The sequence below is a fragment of the Solanum lycopersicum genome, chromosome 5 (genome assembly GCF_036512215.1).
Source record: "Solanum lycopersicum chromosome 5, SLM_r2.1".
Lineage (NCBI taxonomy): Eukaryota > Viridiplantae > Streptophyta > Magnoliopsida > Solanales > Solanaceae > Solanum > Solanum lycopersicum.
The window spans coordinates 34,563,932-34,584,839 of record NC_090804.1 but is presented as its reverse complement, the minus strand read 5'-3'; the positions used below and the strand labels follow the sequence as shown (position 1 = coordinate 34,584,839).

The 20,908-nt window shown below is 34.2% G+C and overlaps 3 protein-coding genes across 3 annotated transcripts; 1 reads left to right on the top strand and 2 right to left on the bottom strand.

Moving 5' to 3' along the window:
- Window positions 1-1,009: 1,009 nt before the first annotated feature.
- LOC138348776 (uncharacterized) lies at window positions 1,010-2,657 on the top strand. Its single transcript, XM_069298353.1, has 2 exons — window positions 1,010-1,158; window positions 1,382-2,657. Exons 1-2 carry the CDS (start codon window positions 1,010-1,012, stop codon window positions 2,655-2,657), a joined length of 1,425 nt encoding a protein of 474 aa, XP_069154454.1.
- Window positions 2,658-4,527: 1,870 nt separating this feature from the next.
- Window positions 4,528-7,919, bottom strand: LOC104647420 (uncharacterized). Its single transcript, XM_026030978.2, has 4 exons — window positions 6,006-7,919; window positions 5,334-5,895; window positions 5,130-5,253; window positions 4,528-4,827 (listed from the first exon to the last, which is right to left on the bottom strand). The coding sequence occupies exons 1-3, from the start codon at window positions 6,006-6,008 to the stop codon at window positions 5,174-5,176; spliced, it is 645 nt and encodes a 214-aa protein (XP_025886763.2). The 5' UTR covers window positions 6,009-7,919; the 3' UTR covers window positions 4,528-4,827; window positions 5,130-5,173.
- Window positions 6,070-7,554, bottom strand: LOC138348775 (serine/threonine-protein phosphatase 7 long form homolog). Its single transcript, XM_069298352.1, has 4 exons — window positions 6,775-7,554; window positions 6,514-6,708; window positions 6,162-6,446; window positions 6,070-6,096 (listed from the first exon to the last, which is right to left on the bottom strand). The coding sequence occupies exons 1-4, from the start codon at window positions 7,552-7,554 to the stop codon at window positions 6,070-6,072; spliced, it is 1,287 nt and encodes a 428-aa protein (XP_069154453.1).
- Window positions 7,920-20,908: the final 12,989 nt, after the last annotated feature.

Sequence of the window (20,908 nt, the reverse complement as noted above, 5' to 3'; positions counted from 1 at the left end):
AACGTTTTAATAATTCGTTATCTAGAATCACGTTTTAGAGCTAAAACGTTACTTAAAGTAACGTTTTTATATTTTAGTACGTTTTATCCAGTCACGGGCTCTGCAATTAAAGAATCGAATCCTGTATTTTACAGATTATAAAACATAACTGACAATCACGCTTATTATATAAAACGTAACTGTCAATCACGTTTTATGTTTATTTAATCACGGGGCACCGAATTAAGAATAAAATCCTGCTACATTGGAATCTTACAGATCATAAAACGTTATCGCTGATCACATTTCTGCATTAAATCGTGACTATCAATTACGACACTATGTTAAAGTTAATTTTCTCTTTTTTTTACTGACGACAAATGGTTATAAAATGAACCTTGTTGAAACAAATGTTCTAAACACTCCAACAATATTCATTCAAAATTTTGTTTGTGTAGCCCAATTTTGAAACAATATTTACAAAGGTATGAATTAAATAAGTCAAGTCAATGTATCATATTGTGTTATTATTTTTACCATAACTTTCAAATATTTTTCTAATTTATTACTTGGAAAGATGACTTATTTTTATGTGTAGGAATAAAAATGGCAAATTTTGAACATAATGTGATGATTGCTTTGTACTGGAGTGGCGAAATAATTATTGAAATGAACGAATGCAGGTATACTGAATGTGCTAGAATGATTATTAACATGTATACTTCAATGAAGTATGTTGAATTGGTTGAATTATTGCATGAGAAAATGGGTACAACTAGTGAAAATATTCAAATGGATATTTCGGGAAAATATCCTTGTTCGATTCAAGGTAACCATACAAGGTTCATTGAGTTTAAAATTGATGATGATCAATCTTTGCTACAATTTTTTGTTATACCTCAAAATTTTGCGGATAAGATTGACATAAATGTTTTGGAAATGTATGTAAAGACCAAATCAACAAATCAAAATGATATATTTCAAATTAGTGGTCAACATGGTTATCACATGAATTTATTGTCTCAAAATTATGGATTTGCCACGGTTAGTCAACCTCATTATGCAGCCGATTGCTCAACCACCATTTCAACAATTGTTAATGCATGACCAAGGATTATTTGGCGAAGGTTCAAGTAGCCAAAGACATGTTGACAATAGTTCGAGAAAATATGAGGGCAGGTAAAACAACAAATTTATGTTTTAATGAATTTTAATATAATTAGTTGATAACACAATTTTACTCATTATAAATATACATATATAGATAGATAGTGATATTTTTTGTGATTAATTACCTTAACTTTTTTAAGGAATAACCTTATGGAGAATAAATTACTGATTTTAAAACAAGCTTCTATGTATCATAATTTTCTAAAATTTAATTGAACTTCTTTTTCCACAGAGAAAATGAGAACAATGTTGATCCATATAGTGATGTAAATGCTGAAATTAGTGAAGAAAGTTCGGAGGAAGATGAACCTTCAAAAGATGATGGTGAAAGTGAATCAGATGAAGATATCAATAATGCTAGAGATTTTTCTCAAAATGACATTGGTATAAATCTTCCTAGTCAATTTGAAAAGGATGTGTCTGAAGTCCAAAATGATGTACCCTATTTTAGAACATTACATAACGAGGAAGACATTTTCATGTCTACATGTGAATCTGAGATGGAGTATTGTTCCGTCTGGTCTGAAGATGGCACAAAAGATTTGAAAAAAGTTATGTTTTTTAATAGTAAAGAAAAATTAAAACGAGTTGTGACAATTTGGAGTTTAAAAAAAAAAGAATTCAAGGTAGTGACATCAAACAAGAGTTTATGGGTTGCAAGATGCAAGTTTCATACTTCATTGGGTTGCTTGTGGTTTCTCCGAGGACGAAAGGTTGGAGATAACCTTTGGAAAATAGGAAAATATATTGAAAATCATAGATGTGAGACTGAGGGGCTTTCTAGAGGTCATGCCAATCTAAATACCAATTTAATTGCATTTTTTATTCTTAATCAAATTGAAAAAAATCCCAAGGTTTTGGTGGTAGATGTCATTTCCAAGGTTCACGAAAAATTTTGTAATCAAATAACATACAGAAAAGCGTGGCTTGGGCGTCAACGCGCATTTGAATTGGTGTATGATGACTTTAAGAAATCAGTTAGTGACCTACCCAAATTTTTTGCAGCTTTTCAACACTTTAACCATGGAACAATTGTGGAATGGAAACACGAAGATTCTATGAGTTCATTAGAGGTAAAAACTTTAAAATATGTATTTTGGGCTTTCAAGTCATGCATTGATGGATTTCAAACATGTCGCCCTATTATTTCAATAGATGGAACTCATATGTATGAAAAATATGAGATTAAATTATTGATTGCTGTTGGAATTGATGAAAATGATAATATTCTTCCTCTAGCGTTTGCTATTGTAGACAAAGAATCGAAAGAAGCATGGAAATGGTTTTTTAAGAATTTGAGTGCACATGTCATAAAAGATAGAGAAGATATTTGTGTTATATCTGATAGGGCAAAAGGAATATTGACAAGTTTGCAGGAGTTGCGGCGATTTCAGGAGCCTCGAGTCTTCCATCGATATTGTATAAGGCATCTTAAGAGTAATTTTCAATCTCGATTTCCAAACAAGGATCTTAGTAGGCTGATGTGGAGGGCTGCTTCAACCCATTAAGTAAGAAAATTTGAGTCCTTGATTTGGCAAATTAGAGAAGAAAATGAAGATGCATATGAATATCTCATGGAAATCCCCTTGGAGAATGGACGGTTAGCCATGATGGTGGTAAAAGATGGGGAGTGTTGACAACAAATCTTTCAGAATCGTTCAATGGAGTGTTGAAAAAAGCATGTGGCTTGCCGGTCACTTCTATGGTCAGACTTTCATTAGAGCAAACTGTTGAAAGATACACTCGTAGGTCTAAAAAAGCGCAACAACTCCTAGAACAAGATGAACTGTGGACCGAAAGGTTCAAAATGAAGTGGGAGAAGAACTATGAAAGTTCAAAAAGGCACTTTGTTTTTTATTGGAATATACCCACAGGGGTATTTGAGGTTAGATCTATTCAAGTTGATGGTACTGGTGGTAATCCTCATTGTGTTTCAATGAATGAAAGAAAATGTGATTGTGGAAAATGGGTTAATTTACATTTCCCATGTTCACATGTCATGAAGGTTACTGATAGAATGGGAGAGCTAGCTAGAAACTTTGTTAGTGAACATTTCACTGTAGAGAATTATGTTGCAACATATTCTGGGTCCTTCTCACCGGTTGGCCATAAGGCGTATTGGCCATCTCCTATTTTTAGAATGGAAAGTAATGAATTCTATCGTCGTCTCAATCCATCAAGGAACAGTAGAATACCCAATGAGATGGATCGTGGTGCTGCTGTATATGAGCGAGCTTGTGGATTATGTAGACAAACCGGACATGATAGGCGTCGATGTCCAGATTGTAATTAAAATTAAGTGGACAATTGTTGATTCCAAATGTGGGTCAATGTCTAGTTTTGATAATTTTCTTTCAGTTAGCTACTGTAATGTAATTCAAATAATAATTAATTTTTTGCCTTTTGTTGTATAGTCTGGAGCTTATTCAGTTCGTTACATTGTTGTGTTGCATTGTTTCAATATATATATATATATATATATATATATATATATATATATATATATATTGTATGCTATAAAGATGTGATTCGAAGGAGATTCAACATTCTTGATTCACAATTGGTTTGTTAATGCATTTAATAAGAACTACATTATCCTACAAATGCAAGAATCTGAATCTGAATCATTCGAGTTACTTGCATCACTGCAGGAAAAACAAAAAGCTATATGTAAGAGCAATCCCAATAAACTGCAGAACTGTAGTATAAAATGCAAACTTCAGATAATGCCTAAAAGTAAACGGCTAACAAGAAACAAACTTGTACGTTCCATGGCAAAGGGGTAAATTAGTTACATCCTATCTTTTTGATGAACTAACTAGAGAAAAAACAAATGTTCACAAACTAGATCAAGTAGTGCCTGCAACTTCAATTGCCAGAACAAAGTACTTCTTCAGAGAATAAAAATGGGTTGTTCAGCTTCTTTTTCCAAACAAGATGCCAAACAATAAAACATAATTAGTTGACAACAAGATGCACTTGAACAATTTTAATTAACCCTCTATATGTGCAAGCAACTGTGTTAATGAATTAGTGCGAGCTAACTTTTCCACATTTGTGATGCATCATGCTTCAGCTACAACTAATATATATAAAAAATATGTTTGTGACATTTTTTGTGCCATTTTTCTGGTTAAAGGATAACGAACAATTCTGGCTTATACATTGAAATTTAAGAAGCTCATATACCTCAATCTAGCATCTATTGAAGATGAAACAATATATATCCCGGCTATTCCTTCATTGTCATCTACAGTGAGTTAAAAGAATGGCAGGATTCAACTTTAAAATTGATAGTATCTGCAAATCACTGCACTAAAATTTACAGAACAAAATACTGCACTAAATTTACAGAACAAAACACTGCACTAAATTTACAGAACAAAACACTGCACTAAATTTTAAAATTACAAGGATGAAACATATATACATGTTTCAATTATCAGAAAAACATTACAAAACTTAAAAGACCCAGCAAAGGAGCAACATTTACGGCATAAAAACATTTACACAGCTTGCAAAAATACAACTGAACTTCTAGAGTTAGAATGTCTCATAGTTGATCTCAAAATCAAGCTTCAACGATCAGTGTCATAACAAACTAGAGTTATGTTGACAAAAAAAAAAAGTTTGGCCTTGCTTTGCTCAAAGTTCAAACAGGAACAGCAGAACTGAATCCTGAATAAAGAGGATGGAAATATAATTACACTCGACCCCAACTAGTACTTGACTTGATTGAACAAAATTCTAATCAACACAATTAAAACTAATACTTCCCAGAAAGCTCACTAATAACAGCTGCAACAACACATCTTTTTAACATAAACCAATACAATAAACAACAACAACAACAATAAAGCATGAAATTCACTGCAAATTAAAGCTAAATTACATAAGCTAAATAAAAAACACAACTTTACCACTGCCCCAAAAGCTAGGCATCAAATTAAACTAAATTAACAGGAGTTAAAGCAAATTACCACTCGCGAATGTAATCCACCACAGTCTGGGGCGGTTCACAGAATCATCCTTTGCCTTTTTTCTTTGTCAAAACAGAAACTTTTATTTTGTTCTTTTGGTCGTGCTGGTTAAGATAATGACTCCCTAATAGTAGGAACAACTTTTCAGTTATTCAACTAAAAAGAAACACTTATTCAAAGAATAATGTGAAGATTTTAACATACCAGTCCTACAAAGCTTAGGAATGATTGTACGCTTTTTCTTCACTGATGGTTCACCACCTTGGTTTGCACCTTGATTCGCATCCTCCAACTCATCACCATCCACAAAGTTTGGGGCGTTGTCAAAATGTTGAGGTTGATTACTACCAAATACATTTTCAAGTGATGAAAGACTTGGGTTCCTTGATATTTGTGGAGTCTGTGGTGTCGTGTACGTCACACTCTCAATGTTTGTTGGTTCATAATTCAAAACTGCTTGGGAATCTTGTGTGGTTTGATCATCTTCACTCATTTCAATAGGTGCTCGACCTCTCTCAATAGCACGTACCTTCCTACCCGCAACACCACCTTTTCCTCGCCAACGAATAGGAGGATGCAAATGGTCAGACATTAGCTCCTCTCTTCTATAATCTGCTTGAACATGAGTCCTATCTGCCTCTTGCACATATGCCAAACAATTAGATCCTTCATCCCGCACCATCGCATGAAACCCGTAAAATTCCTCCATTGATGGATTTTCACCGAGAGATATTGCTTTATTAACCATCAAATGAATATGACGCACCTGTCCGAAATAACAAAACTTGCCTCAAAATTCAAAATTAACCCATTCTAGCTATAGTTCGAAAGAAATCATTTATGCTCCAAAATTTATTAAGCTAATGTCAAACTTACCATTGTTTCGTATGTGGTCGCATTAGGCACATAACCTTGTTGTTGTTGAGGACTCGAAATAGGATTACCAATGATAAAACGAGTAATACGTCTAAACCAAATAAGGTAGGGATCATCATACCGAAGTGATCCATGAAGGATTGGTGCATTCCATACATATTGATCAATATGGTTCCAAAAATGCAACCATTGTGCATGCTCTAACTCCCAATTTGTGTTTGATCTTCCTCGACGATCATGGTTAAAATGTGTAGCGTCAAATGCAAATGAAGATGGTATCGCTTGTACCAATCCAAATTGCCTCGTAACTCGATCGGGTAAATGAACCTCAACAACATCCCAACAAAAAATTGGAACTCTAGCACGCCATATGTCTCTTCCAACACGACAATATTCGGGAAGACTCTCAATTATGTCAGAAGAATATGGTTCCCAAATAAACTATAAAAAAAGTACTCACAATTACAATATATACGAAAGTTAAGAGAAAATTAGTACAAAATCTTACCTGATCTTCTGTCATGGAATCCAGCGCATCCCTGAAAACTCTTAACACGTGTTTAGTAGTGTCGGTCCAACTAAAATGTGCGTACAATCTAGCAGCATGTGGACCCCTTGGTAAACCAACAGGGAAAATATTCCTTGTATCTCTTTTTTCTACAATCTGAGGTGTAAGGACGGTAACTCTCTCCCATGCCCAAATCTGGACATAATAGATAATTATAAACTAGATAAAATTTCAATAAATAAGTGTAATTATTGAGTATACCTGAAGTAGTGGTAGGAATCCAGCAATCTCATTTTGGCTACTTTGGGAGGCTTTACAAAGAAAACGATACAAATATGCTAGGGTTGCACTACCCCAACTGTAAGACCCTACCATAGTGATATCCTCCAGCATAGGCAAGTACATAAGCTTTAAAAGACCACCAGATGTGTCTGTCAATAGTAAACCAGCAATTATCCAAAACATATAACACCTAGCTTTCTCATTGACCATATCCTGTGTTGCCAAGTCGGGTAATCGTGGTTGAAGTCGCAAGTGTGCATTAAGCGCAGAAACCTTGAGACTACTATGTTTAAAGTCTTGAGGTTGTGGACTAAAACCTAATAATATTTGACAAATATTTTGCCAATCCACTACAGACCTCTGTGGCTCATACCCAACTACCGCATTACCTTTCACGGGTAAGCCATACAATATCTCCACGTCCTGTAAAGTGATCGTACTCTCACCCTTCCTAAAGTGGAATGTATGAATCTCAGGCCGCCATCTCTCAACTAGTGTGGTGATTAAGCTACGATCAATAACAGGCCTATGAGACCTATAAACACCATATAATACAGATAGTTTAATCACATCTAGGACTCGTGGATGAATGGGATGTTCATTTACTAGGTCCCAAAACTTCCCATCATATTTTCTTGTGTTCAAAATCATATTATCATTCCCTATCCATATATCTCGTGACCTATGAGTGAGCTGTCTAGTTAATACAGACGTATCAAGTGGACCGGGATCCAATTGGTATGCATTATTAGCAGCCATAAAATAAATACCTATACAGAAGTAAGAATACAACGTAACTTAGAAGCTTTTCTCAATCTATGAGTGCAAGAGTTGTTAAATATATAGTGGTTGTAAATTATGTTTACATGACAGAAACAATCAAAAGCACAACAGTTTACTGCTTTCACTTACCAAAGATTTGGTAAGAGTAGCAGGGGTTAACCTACATCGACATTAAAATCTGAATTTTGACTAAAATAAGTTTCTATAAATCAATTCACCAAAGGAAAATAACAAATTCATCAACTATAAGATAAACTAAATCAATGTATGACAAAATTACCTGAATCACAAAAAGAACTCTTCTTTATCAAAGTTTTTTTACCTTTTTAAAGAAGATCTGCTGCAGCCGTTTTCAAAGTTTTGAAAATTTCACCTCCACTCTTTAGATACAGCATTCATCAACTCCATTGTGCCTTTGGAGCGAGATTTGATGCTAGTTCTCCTCATCCCTTGTAACTTGAAGGTAGGTTTGGAGAATGAAGTGGGTTTTCTTGGAGGGTTTTCTTGAAGGGTTTTCTTCCCCTATTTGTCGTTTTGGTCTCAGCCGAGTGCCGGCGAGTTTGGAAAAATATGGGTTGCAATCGAGTGCGATAATACAGAGAAGAGAGAGAAAGAGGAGAAGGGGTTAATTCCTGTGTTACGCTTCAATGGAAAAAGGATCTTCTTCCCCAATTTTATATAACTAAATTGGGGGTTTTGGTTTCAATAAATTATATATGCTTAAAACGTTATTCCCAATAACGTATTAGAGTTAAAACGTAATTTCCAGTTACGTATTATTATTAAATTATATATGCTTAAAACGTTATTCCCAATAACGTATTAGAGTTAAAACGTAATTTCCAGTTACGTATTATTATTAAATTATATATGCTTAAAACGTTATTCCCAATAACGTATTAGAGTTAAAATGTAATTTCCAGTTACGTATTATTATTTAACGTCGTTAGCAGACCGTCCCTTTTCTCATTAAATTTTTTAAAATAAAATAATTTTTTTAAAAAATAAATAAAGTATAAAACGTTACTGTGAACCACGTTTATACTAGTTTTGTAAACAAAATTAAAAACATACTATTTTGGTGCATTGATTTATAGAATGACTTATTTTGGTCAAAAATTCAAAAAAAGAGAATTGAAACGAAGAAAACAGTTAAAAAATTCAATTCTGAGGAATAGAATATTTTTAATTTATTTATTAAGAACTCACCTGATTTTAGATTTGTTGGTTATAAATTTGAAATAAACAGACACTTGAAATTCTTCATATTATCAACAACATTGTAGTTGAAAGCAGCTAAAAGGTACTTGGTTTTGAAAAAGACAATAAAATTTTATGCTCTGTTGATATTCTTAATGACCATCCAATATTTTATACTTAGTGACGTATTTATCCGTATTTATGTTACATAAGATCTTATAAATGAGAAAACACTACTTGTAAAATAAAATTCATTATTCAAAATATCAGTTCAGAAAGTATAATTACTAATAGAGATTTGATCAATGTTGCTATACTTTTTAGTGAACTTTCATTTATCATTCCGTCCCACATGTCAACACAACCATTTTCATGTATTTTTTATGTTATGTATTTTAGATAATTAATCATTTTAACTTATAGAGTAGTGCTTTTATGTCATTTGTAAGTATACTTTTTTCTTTGCATCTGTATCAAACGTGTAAATCGAGTAGTAAAATACATCATTTTATATAATGTAGAATGACTTGGGATACTCTTGTACTTAGATCCGTTTGTAAGTTGGACTCTTACATTTACGATTTTGTCAATTGAACTATTAAACTCGCTGATTTTCTCATTGTTTAAATCTCGACGAAATATTGTTGATTTTTGTTGTTATTTTTAACCCTGGTACTTTTTGCCACTTTCAACTTCTGTGTAAGTGATACTCTCAATACTTTAAAACATTTCTCTTTCTAGATTTTAATCAATAAATCTACAGTAAGGTGAATTCCTAAAATTTCAATTTAAAAATTATATTTTTCTTGAAAGGATTAAATTTTCAACTTTTTCCTTCGTTTTGACTCTCTTTCTATTACATTCATAAAAATATTTGAAAAAATAACCCCTTTATTTGTTGTTTTTCCTCAAAATCTTTTTTCCTTTGGCATAATGAAGAGTGACTATAAGAACTGTAGAGAATGGAAAGAGCAAACACATTGAATACTAATTGTAATGATTTGATTTTTTCGTATTCTTTCTGGATTATTTGATCAATAACTTGTAAGTGACAAAACTATTTATAATTTTTGATGAGGCTTGTTATGTGGACGAAATTTTACAAAATCTTAAGTTTCTTTGATATTTTTAAAAATGATTTCCATTTTCTTTTGAAAAACATGACACTTCACCTTTTTGATTAATTGTTTTTTGTTTTAAAAAAATAATTGTTGTGTGCAAATCGTAAGAAGATAATAGTGATCCCCTATTGGTAGTGAAACTATGCTTCCATTTTCCTTTCATAAAAAAGGAAGAGATGAATTAATAAATTTATTGAATTCAATCTGAAACACCAATGTTCCTTCCGTAGAAAAATTCATTGCCAAGACCAATAAAAAACTGACAAAAAAAGAGAATGACTCAGCTAAGATTACAGTTGGAAATTAGGTTGAGCTTTTGGATTTTTATTTCTTTACTTGACTATTATTTAATAATAGAAATTTTTTTATTGAAAAATATTTAAGACATTTTAATAAAAACACAATATATACAACTATTGCTATTAATATTATTACTTTCTGTTGTTGTTATCTCATTTTAAGTTTCTCACTTGTTAAATTGGTTATAAGTCAACATTTTGTATCTATGCTAAATTATTAGTGAGAAGTTATAATATTAATAATACAAACCTTTGTTGTATCAGTGCTTACTGCTATAGTTCTCTTTGTCTTGCTTCCGCTAGCAACATGAACGTGCTCGCATCTTTTGATGTAAAATGAACTTTCTTTTTTGAGCGAGCTTTGACTATCGAACAATGACTATCAAAATTGGCACCAAAGCATTTGAAAAGTAAGCGTAGAATCAGTCAAGAAGACTAATAAGGACAATGTCTTCGCAACTTGATAATATCATTCTTCATTCCCCCTCTTAGGAATGTTTGCTTTTTGACAATCCTTTCTTAACTTTTATAATGAACTATGTGTGACCTGATTCCTGCTAGTAATGGGATACATAAGAACCTATTTTGGGTTAGGTCTCGATATAATAAAATTTCATTCTCCTCCCTAAAGCAAGAGTGGGACAACTTTGCAGATATCAAATAATTATTGGGAAAATTCATAAGAACCCCCTCAATCTATGTCCGAAATCTCAGAGACACATTTATACTATATTAAGGTTCTATTACCCCCCTGAACTTATTTTACTAATAATTTTCTACCCCTTTTCATCCTGCATAACACTAGTTTGAGAAAAATGTCAACACACACTGAGCCCACAAGATAATGTCACGTAGATCGAAAAGGGGTAAACAATTATTCATAAAATAAGTTGAGGGAGGTATTAGGACCTTAACATAGAATTAGTGTGTCTTTGAGATTTCGGGCATAGATTGAGGAGGTACTTGTGCATTTTCCCAATAATTATTTGAAAAGGGAAGAAGTTTGGCTCACAAGCCATAACTCGCCATCATGATGGTTCAATGTCATAGCAACAAAAATGCATATTCAAATCCAAAACATCGTGGTTCAATGCAAAAAATCATTTTATTTCTAATAACATGTTTTGTTTGAAAAATGTAGAGGCCGATTCTTAGTTATCATTGAACGATAACACCACCAAACTTAACATCAAGTCAGAATTTGCAAGATTCATATGGTGCAATGTTAACAAGAATAAAATTTAAAATTCATAATTTTTCTTTAAGTGCAGAATTTTTAAGCAACAATAAAATTTATATTTATAAGTTTGCATTACATATTGGGTTAGTCCACCTTAAAATAGGACTATTGGGTTCGTCCATCCAAAAATAGGACATATTAGGTTCGTCCACCCTAAATTAGGACATATTAAGTTCATCCATCCGAAAATAGGACATATTGTGTTCGTCCACCCTAAAATAGGATACATCGGGTTAGTCCATCTTGAAATAGGACACATTGGGTTTATCAGCCCTAAAATATAATATATATTTATATATTGGGCCCTTCAACCCTTAAATGGGATATATAGGGTTAGTCCACCCTTAAATAGGACATAACGGGTTTGTACACCCTTAAATAGGACATATTGAATTCACCACCCTAAAATAGGACATATCAGGTTTGTACACACTAAGATAAGACATATTGGGTTCGTTCACCCTCAAATAAGACATATTGAGTCTATCCACCCTAAAATAGGACATATCGAGTTCATCCACTCTAAAATAGGATATATTGGGTTTGTCCACCCTTAAATAGGATATAATGGGTTTGTCCACCCTCAAATAAGATATATTGGGTTGTTCCACCCTAAAATAGGATATATCGAGTTAGTCAACCTTAAATGTTACATCCCACATGCTATAACTACCAAAATACGAATTTCAAAAAATTCAGGTGCGCTGATGGGCACCACCCATGGACCATAGGGTGACTCACGATCATCCTGGTGGCACCACCTGCGACCCTTCCTAGAAAATCCTAGAAACTTATCTATGTGTCGACCTACAGCAGGACCCACTAAAAGTCGGTTGACCAAAACAGATCGTTGATCCATCCATGGTCCATCGGTGGCTTTAGAAGCTTTTAAGTTAGGGTTCATTTTCCTTGTACTTTGGACCCCTAAAATACGTCATTTAACCCCTAAATGGACAGTTTTAGCCTAGTAAACTAAATAGAACCTTAACTAATCAATTATTTCCAAAAATCAAGAAAAAATTAGAGTAAATATTAGTCAAAAAGTTAGGAAGTCCTAGTTGAAGAATGCAACGAGTTCTCGTCAGTTCCAGCCCTGAATTCGAAAGATTTCTCCGTGAAATTCATCACCAAGTATGTGAGATTTCACTATTTGGTTCCTTTCACCCATTAGTTCCCTAAAATTCAGTCAAATTCTTAATTCTCTTCATGTTATCATGAATTAGTTACTTTAATGTTCCTAGTTAGATTATCATGTTTTTAGTATTGTTCTACGTAGATTTCTTCATAAACTCAGAACTCTAGTTATGTATTTGTTTTAGTTAATCAATTAGACATGTTAGGTCAGTTGTTTCACATATACATGCATCACATTTGAATGTTTCATTAGTAGTACGCTAATGTTGCATTTTGAGTTAGCATATCAGCATTTGAAGATATCTAATATTATCGAAATTCAGTTATAAATTATTAACTACATATCAGTTGCGAGTGGGCTTAATATCCAGTGGACTAAGGTCAAACACCATTAACTCCTAGAACTACGTTCCCCCTATGTTATAAGTCCCCTTTGTGGGCATCAATTTAGTGAACACGTCAATCATGCCTCTATACCTCTGGCAGGGTATGTTGGGTCCTCCCAATGGGTAGTATATATCTGAATCCACATTTAGCTCATGTGGTTTTATTTCAGTTATTAGTAGCTCTCACAATCATATTCTAGTGCATTCACCAGGTTATCAGTTAGTGTTCAATATTCAGTTCAGCATATTCTAAACTTGGTCATTGCATTCAGTTCATGTTCAATATTATTCAGTATAGTATCATGTTTATCTTATACCATTCGTTCAGTTATGCATGTTGTTCAACTTTTTCTATCCTACATACTTAGTGCATTTCAAGTACTACCGCATACTCTGCACTACTTCTAGTGATGTAGGTTCAATTCCTTAGCATTTAGATCATGCATAGGTCGGTTCCCGATCTCCAGTTCAGCAGCATCAGTGGTGAGTCCTTATTCTTAGAGGATGATTGCCATGCTTATTTCTTTTCCCTTCAGTCCTTAGTTTTAGTTTTTTGCTAGATCTAGCTGGGGAATGTCCCAACATTTGTAGTCAGTTAAAGACTTTATTTCAGACATAGTTAGATTGAGTTTTAGCTTTGAAGTTTGATCTTTCAGTTGTCATTAAACTCATATATTATTTATTCAAATATTAATGGGTATTCACCATTATTTCATTTTATGATATATTTCGAGTTTCCCGCACAATATATCTATTTCAGTAAATCTTTAAGTATGCTTATAATATGCCAGTAGGGTTATCTTGGGCACTCCAAATCCTAGGTTTCGTGTTTGCGTCTTAGAGTAGCTTCGGGGCGTGACAAACTTGGTATTAGAGCATTAGGTTTAAGAGTCCCAGGATGTATGAAAAGTTACACTAAGTAGAGCTCTTTTCCTGTGTATAAAGTGCACCACATCTAATGAGAAGGAACGCAAAGTGTTTTGGGAAAACTTCAGTTTCTTGATATTCTTATCGTGCGTGAGATATCATCCAATTTCCTCATTCTAATCCTTCGTTATGTGTTTCAGATCATGCCTCCTCATAGATCTTACAGAAGTAATGTGAATGCATGCAATGCTAATGCAACTCCTTCTGTCCTAGATCAGGATGTTTTGAATGTTGAGTTTCGAAACGCCATTCAGATTTTGGATCAGAGTTTGACCAACAAGAATAACCAACAGGCTACAGTTCCTACAAATGCTAGTGGTGGATCAGTGGCAACTATGGTTCGTGATTTTGTTAGGATGAATCCAACTAAGTTCTTAGGATCCATAAATTGGTGAGGATCCCCAAAACTTCATAGATGAGGTTAAGAAGATCTTTGGAGTGATGCAAGTGACTGGAAATGATAGGGTGGATTTAGCATCCTACCATGTTTAGGATGAATTAGTAGTTAGATAACTTGTTAATGAATCCATACGACTTTACTAAATTGAATTCAGATCAGTAGAACTCCCAAATCGATCTTAGCGTAAAATGTAATTATTAAGCGATATGGTTTAGAGGTGTGTATAGAAATGAGAATTTTGAAATTCTTGGAATAACTCTCTGTCTTGAGAATGCTGCTTTGGTGCAAGGTTTTTTCTCTTTGGCAGGGCTGAAGTGGCGAGGTGGTGTCCACTGTGGCGCGCCTGACGTGAATTAAAGTCGTTCATAAACCTCTTGAGGCTAAGGAACGATTCCTTGAAGACTCCTACTCATTTTTCAGCATTCTTGAGGCTAAAGGTAAGCTTTTTACTCCCGAATCCGTTCTTCGATCCGTAGAACATAATAGAATGGGTGAATATTGATGGAGGAGTGTTTTGTTATAGTTTTTATAGTGAAAAAACCATAATTTGGATAATGGGGATTATGAGTTTGATCTAGGGTTCATAGAATTCATAGTAATCTGGGTAATTAATGATTGTTTATTGATTCCCATATTATATTGATTGTTTATAGACCAAGAATAAGTGGAACGAATCCATAAAGGGAATATCTAGTTTCTTAGGATTCCAAGCTTGTTTCGAGGTAGGTGATGGTTATGATTCTATGATTGTGTGATGTATGCTTGTTTTTGTTTCATTATGATACTTGTATATGTATAAATGTTGCAATGTTGATCTTAATTTTTATAAATGAGCTAGATTAATTATCTTTTCCATGAAATCATGACTTAAATGTATGATATTGATGATATATTCGTGATTGTGACTGTGGTATGTCAATGTGATCAGTTTCCATATTTCAGCATAACTAACTTGGATCAGTTGCCACGTTTTGGCATAAATATGGGATCGGTTTCCATGATTCGGCATAAATATGGATCGGTTGCCACGTTCTGACATGCTAATTATTTGGGTTCCTTGAGAGGGACCAATGATTTGATATAAATGTGAAGTTTTTCTTTGTTCTTAAATATTGTATTTGTTGATATATATGCATGTTATTATAATATTGTTTGACTTGTTTATGTTGCACTAGTGGGATAGCCGCGTGATTCTACTAGTACATTGTGGTTGTGTACTGATACTGCACTTGCTCTTATTTTTTTTGTATAGGACATCTTTAAACGATACTGACAGACCTCACTTAGAAGATTAGTGATCGTTCGAATACAAGGGTGAACAAATTCTTCTTGGATGCCATGTGATTTTCTTTCATCTATGTCCACTATTTTTGGACTTAGACATTTGTTTTAGCTAGTTGATTAGTTCATTCGTTGGGGTTGTATCCCTTTATTGTTTAGACTTGGTTCATTGTTAGAATATTTTATAATGTTGTTCAGTTTCTATGTTATTCTCTCACCTTGTTAGATATTATTGTTAGATTTTTGTTAGAGTTCATGGAAACCCTATTTTTATTTCCTTAGTGTTTGATTTAAGTGCCTTAGTTTTTAGATTATTTGCTTGATTTGGTTTATGTTGTAGTAGTGGTTCTCCCATCGGAGTGTTAGTGTGGTTGCCAACCACGATGGTGTGGGTCCTGATAGAGTGCTTTTAGTGAGACTAACCTAGACAAATTCTTCTTAAGAGAGTTGAGGGAGGCAAAAGCTCAGATGTTTATGAATTTGAGGGAAGGTAACATGATAGTCCAATAGTATGGACTCAAGTTCAGCCAACTCTACAGGTATGCTCCTCACATGTTTGTCGATTCCAAGGTTCAAATGAAACAATTTTCTATATGGGGTATCTGAAAACAGTGTAGGAATGCTATGTTGCTGGAAAATATAAACATCTCCAGGCTTAGGACTCATGCTTAACAAGTTGAAGGAGATAAGCTTACGAAACATGCTAGGGGCAATAAGAAGGTTATAGAAAGAAACTATAAGTATTATCAATAAAAATTGGGTGATGGAAATCGCCTCACAGTTTCAACAAATTCTTCAGCTACAACACCTTTATCAACTAGTGTTCCATCTTCCAAGTTTTGAACCTCTGAAAGGTAGATTATCAGGCTCTAAGTCTCGTGAGAGTATTTCAGGCACCAGAATCTACCCAACTTGTCCAAAGTGTGGTAAGAACCATCACGGAAAGTGTCTTAAAGGAAAGGATGGATGTTTTGGTTGTGGTCAATCTGGTCAAAAGTTGAGAGACCGTCCTTCTGCTAAAAAGGGTCGAGGAGGCAATATTAAAAAGGCTTAGTCTACAACTTCAGTAACACCAGCAGGTCGCCCGACTCAGCCGGGTAACTCATCTGGTATAGGTGGCGGTTAGCGCCAAAACAGGTTGTATGCTCTTTCGTCTCACTAGCATCAGAAAGATTTTCTTTATGTAGTCACTGGTACATTATGAGTTTTTAACTTAGATTTTTATGCTTTGTTAGGTCTTGAAGCTAATCTTTATATTGTATCTTGTTATATAGCAGTCAACTTCAATGTTAGTCTTGAAACTATACCAGAAACCTTATCTATATTTACTCTTGTTGGTGACTTAATTATAGCTAGACGGGTATACAAAAATTACCCTGTCACAGTTTAAAAGAAAGTCACCTCAGAAGACCTTCTAGAGTTAGAAATGGTAGATTTTGATATCATTCTAGGCCTGGATTGGTTTACATTACTGTTATGCCTCAGTCAATTATTGAACTAGGATTGTTCATTTCCAGTCTCAAGATGAACTAATCTTAGAATAGAAGGTAGTATCTTAACGCCTATGGGACGATTCAGTTCTTATCTTAAGGCTAGAAGGATGATCTCTAAGGGTTATCTCTATCATGTAGTTCGAGTTAAGAATTCATAATCCAAAACCCCAAATCTTGAGTCAGTATCCATATTTAATGAGTTTCCAGAAGTATTTCCAGAAGGTCTTCCTGGAATTCCTCCCGAAAGGGAAATCGACTCGAAATTGATCTCTATTCATATAACCAACCTATTTCAATTCATTCTTATTGAATAGATCCAACTCAACTTAAGTAATTGAAAGAACAATTGAAATGCCTTTTACATAAAGGCTTAATCAAACCTAGTATTTCCCCATAGGGTGAACGAGTGTTGTTCGTGAAAAAGAAAGATAGTTCTCTCAAAATGTGCATTGACTATCCGTAGTTAAACAAAGTCACAATCAAGAATAATTATACAACCCCAAGATTTATGACATGTTTGACCAACTTCAGGGTGCTAGTCATTTCTTGAATATAGACCTCAGATCCGGTTATCATCAACTTAGAGACAGAGATAGTGAGATTCCAAAAACAACTTTCAGAATTTGGTATGGTCATTATGGATTTGACGTTATGTCATTTGGACTAACCAATGCTCTTGTAGATTTCATTGGCTTGATGAACAGAATGTTTAACTAATATTTGGACTTGTTCGTTATCGTCTTCATTGATGATATCCTTATTTACTGTAGGAATGAGGAAGAACATGCGAATCATTTGAGCGTTGTCCTGCATACTCTCAAAGATCGCCAGTTATTCGCTAAGTTTAAGTAAATGTAAAATGTGGTTGCAATATGCTGCTTTCCTTGGTCATATTGTGTCTAGCGAAGGTTCCAAGTTCATGTTAAAAAAATAGAAGTAGGGAAACAATGACCAAGACCTACTTCTCCTATAGATATCAAATGTTTCTTGGGTTTGGCTGGCTATTATAGAAGGTTTGTCGAAGGATTTTCATTCATAGCTTTTTCATTGACTAAGTTGATTCAGAAAAAGGCTAAGTTTCAGTGGTCAGATGATTGTGAGAAAAGCTTCATAGAACTGAAAACTAGGTTGAGTACATCACCTGTTTTAAATCTCCCACAGGATTTAGAAGGTTATGTAATCTACTGAAATGCATTCATGTGACGCAAAATCTTTACACATTTAATGCTTATTTTTATAGATGTAATGCGTTTGGTAGTATTTGTACACGTGCAACATGTGGACATGACAGAGGATTAAACAGAAGGCTACTAATAACCAAATGTTAAGTGAAGACCGCGGAGACCATTACAGTTCGTGGTTAAAAAAATAAGCCATCATGAAGACCAGGAATAAGAAGCATTTAACTGGAACTCGATGCAGCTAATGCCCAATTCTCCAAGTGAAGACTAGAGGAGTTATGATGGGTCGCAGTCCTTGTCACGAATTTTGGTGTTTCCCTTGGATATAAGTTAGTAAGAAGACATCAAAGAACCTTATTATGGGATTGGCCAAGTAAATAACATGGTCTCACAGACGGGCCTAGTCATCATAATGATGCATGGTGATGATCATGATGTATATCCTGTGGGTAGACCTTGAGAAGCTTAAAAGTGAATTGGCCATGTTAAGAACACGGGTACCGAGATGGACTGTGGTCATTGTCATGAGTCGTGGTGTTGTCCATCACAGGAATCCAGTGTGCAAGCTTGAAGAGTCTATTTTGGGTGAGTCCAATTGAAGACCACAACGGGCTTCACAGACCTTGAAGCCCTTGACGGGTCGTAGAGCTGCATGCATTTTAGTCCAAATTTGAGCAGGACTCTTTCTAAAACACTTTAATTAACTTAATCATGTCATTTTTATGTTTTTATCATATCTTACCTTGAATGATGAAAAATTTTAATTATTCTTTATTTTAATTTTTGACTTTTAACATTGAATGAAGTTCGACATTGGGATTTCCTGTTTTTGGATTATCGAAGTGGCTTGTTGATTTGCTTATTATCGTAAGTACTTATTATATGTGTTTTCATTTGATATTTCTAAATGTTAATGTGATATCATGTGTGGCTAAACACCACAACTGGGATTGTGGTATCTATGACGTGAATCAAATTAAAATTCCTTAAAACAAGTGATAGGAGATTTGTGTTTGAAAATTCCAACGTATTCTGTTGACTGCACGCATTGGAATGAGCATGTATCTATTATTTGTTTAAGAGAAAAGTAATAGATAGGGAAAAGCTAAATTAACTTGAAAAAATGGAGTCAAAGTTTGTTTTCGAGAGCAATGAACTTTAACGCCATTGTAAACGAGGTTAAAACTAGTAACACTCTGTGACCAAGAGGACTTGAGTGAACATAATCTTATTAGACTAAGAAGTATCAGATTTATCTAATTCGTCTGTATTTTGTAGAGACAAATTGCGTGAAACTCAATCATGGGAGGACATTAAGTGTAACATTATGGTGAACACAATTGTGGTTTCTTTTAATCAACGACATAACTTGTGAATTGAAAACTCTGTTAATTGTTAATCTACATTTTGAATACAAATCTATAACGACATTTGTGTAAAAATAACGACATTTGTGTAAAAAGCGTCAATGAAATCATATCCTGTAAAGATATTCTCTGTAGGATCGACCTCAAATCACGTTGAGTTCTCTAAATTGACTTTGATCGTCTGTATCTCTTAATTGAGGTGTATGTTTGGATCTATAGAATTTTGACGCCACTGTAGGGTAATTTCAATTCATAAGTGTTTTACAAGCTTTTATTCTAAGTGTAGTTGGATGTCCTAATTTTATGTCTTTTTCTTTGTCTGTGTCTGTTATAGGAGAGTTCGACTATGCATGACAAATACCATATGAAGGGATCCCATTAGTCATGTACGATCTAGAACTCTGGAAAACAATCAGTTAGAGTATGACCACACAAGAACTTGAGGAACATATACAAAGATTTGGATTGGAAGATGAAGCCATTGCAAGAGTTATTCAGTCGAATGCTATGAACAACCCACCTAGGGCAGTGGATGAAATTATTCATTCCCACCGCCAGCCAATAGCTCCAAGGGATAGACCATAGCCTCCAGCTCACATGATGTATGAAGAGGATGACTTATACTTGGATGGAACTGGAGCCATATGAGCAATAGTGTTACCTGCACTACCTCCATGTGTTAAGTTCCCACCACTATGATTCAACTGCTGAATTTGAAAGGTATGTTCATAGGTGCATCGATCTGCAAATCACGATAAATTCCTGGAGTGAATGAGGATGTTCCCATTGTCTTTTACCAGAAAGGCAACAAATTAGCTGAATGAGATTCCTAATAATGCAATTAGGACTTGGACTAAACTAAAGCAAGCTTTCCTAAAATGATTCTTTCCAGAATCAAATGAGTTGCAAATGAAAAACAAGAAAAGTGCTCATAAGTAGTTATCAAGAGAAGCGATGCATGACATCTGTTGGAGATTCATCCAAAAGCTAAAAAAGAGTCCAAACTCCAAACCATAGTCTTACCGAGAGACATCTAAAACATGAATTTTACATATCTTTAAACTGTGTTACTAATCCTATTTCTGATGTAGTGTGTGAAGGATCTTTTATGTATAAGCCATTCTGAGAGAGCATGCAATTGGTGGATGAGTTGTCAAAGAACAACAAGGTATGGTACACCAGGGATGCAAAAGTGGGAGATCTTGGGCACACATTTGTACTTTCATCTGAGCAAAGGAAAAGAGAAGAAAAAAGGGATCAGGACATGGCACACATGAAGACCCAAATAGGTATGCTTACGA

Bases quoted from the DNA above. Each gene is read 5' to 3' on its own strand.
- LOC138348776 (XM_069298353.1), top strand. From the start codon at position 1,010: ATGGATTTGCCACGGTTAGTCAACCTCATTATGCAGCCGATTGCTCAA. The intron at 1,159-1,381 runs GTAAAACAACAA...CTTTTTCCACAG, and splicing joins TCGAGAAAATATGAGGGCAG to AGAAAATGAGAACAATGTTG.
- LOC104647420 (XM_026030978.2), bottom strand. The intron at 5,254-5,333 runs GTATGTTAAAAT...TCCTACTATTAG, and splicing joins TCCTAAGCTTTGTAGGACTG to GGAGTCATTATCTTAACCAG.
- LOC138348775 (XM_069298352.1), bottom strand. From the start codon at position 7,554: ATGGCTGCTAATAATGCATACCAATTGGATCCCGGTCCACTTGATACG. The intron at 6,709-6,774 runs GTATACTCAATA...TATTATGTCCAG, and splicing joins GATTCCTACCACTACTTCAG to ATTTGGGCATGGGAGAGAGT. The intron at 6,447-6,513 runs GTAAGATTTTGT...CTTTTTTTATAG, and splicing joins ATTCCATGACAGAAGATCAG to TTTATTTGGGAACCATATTC.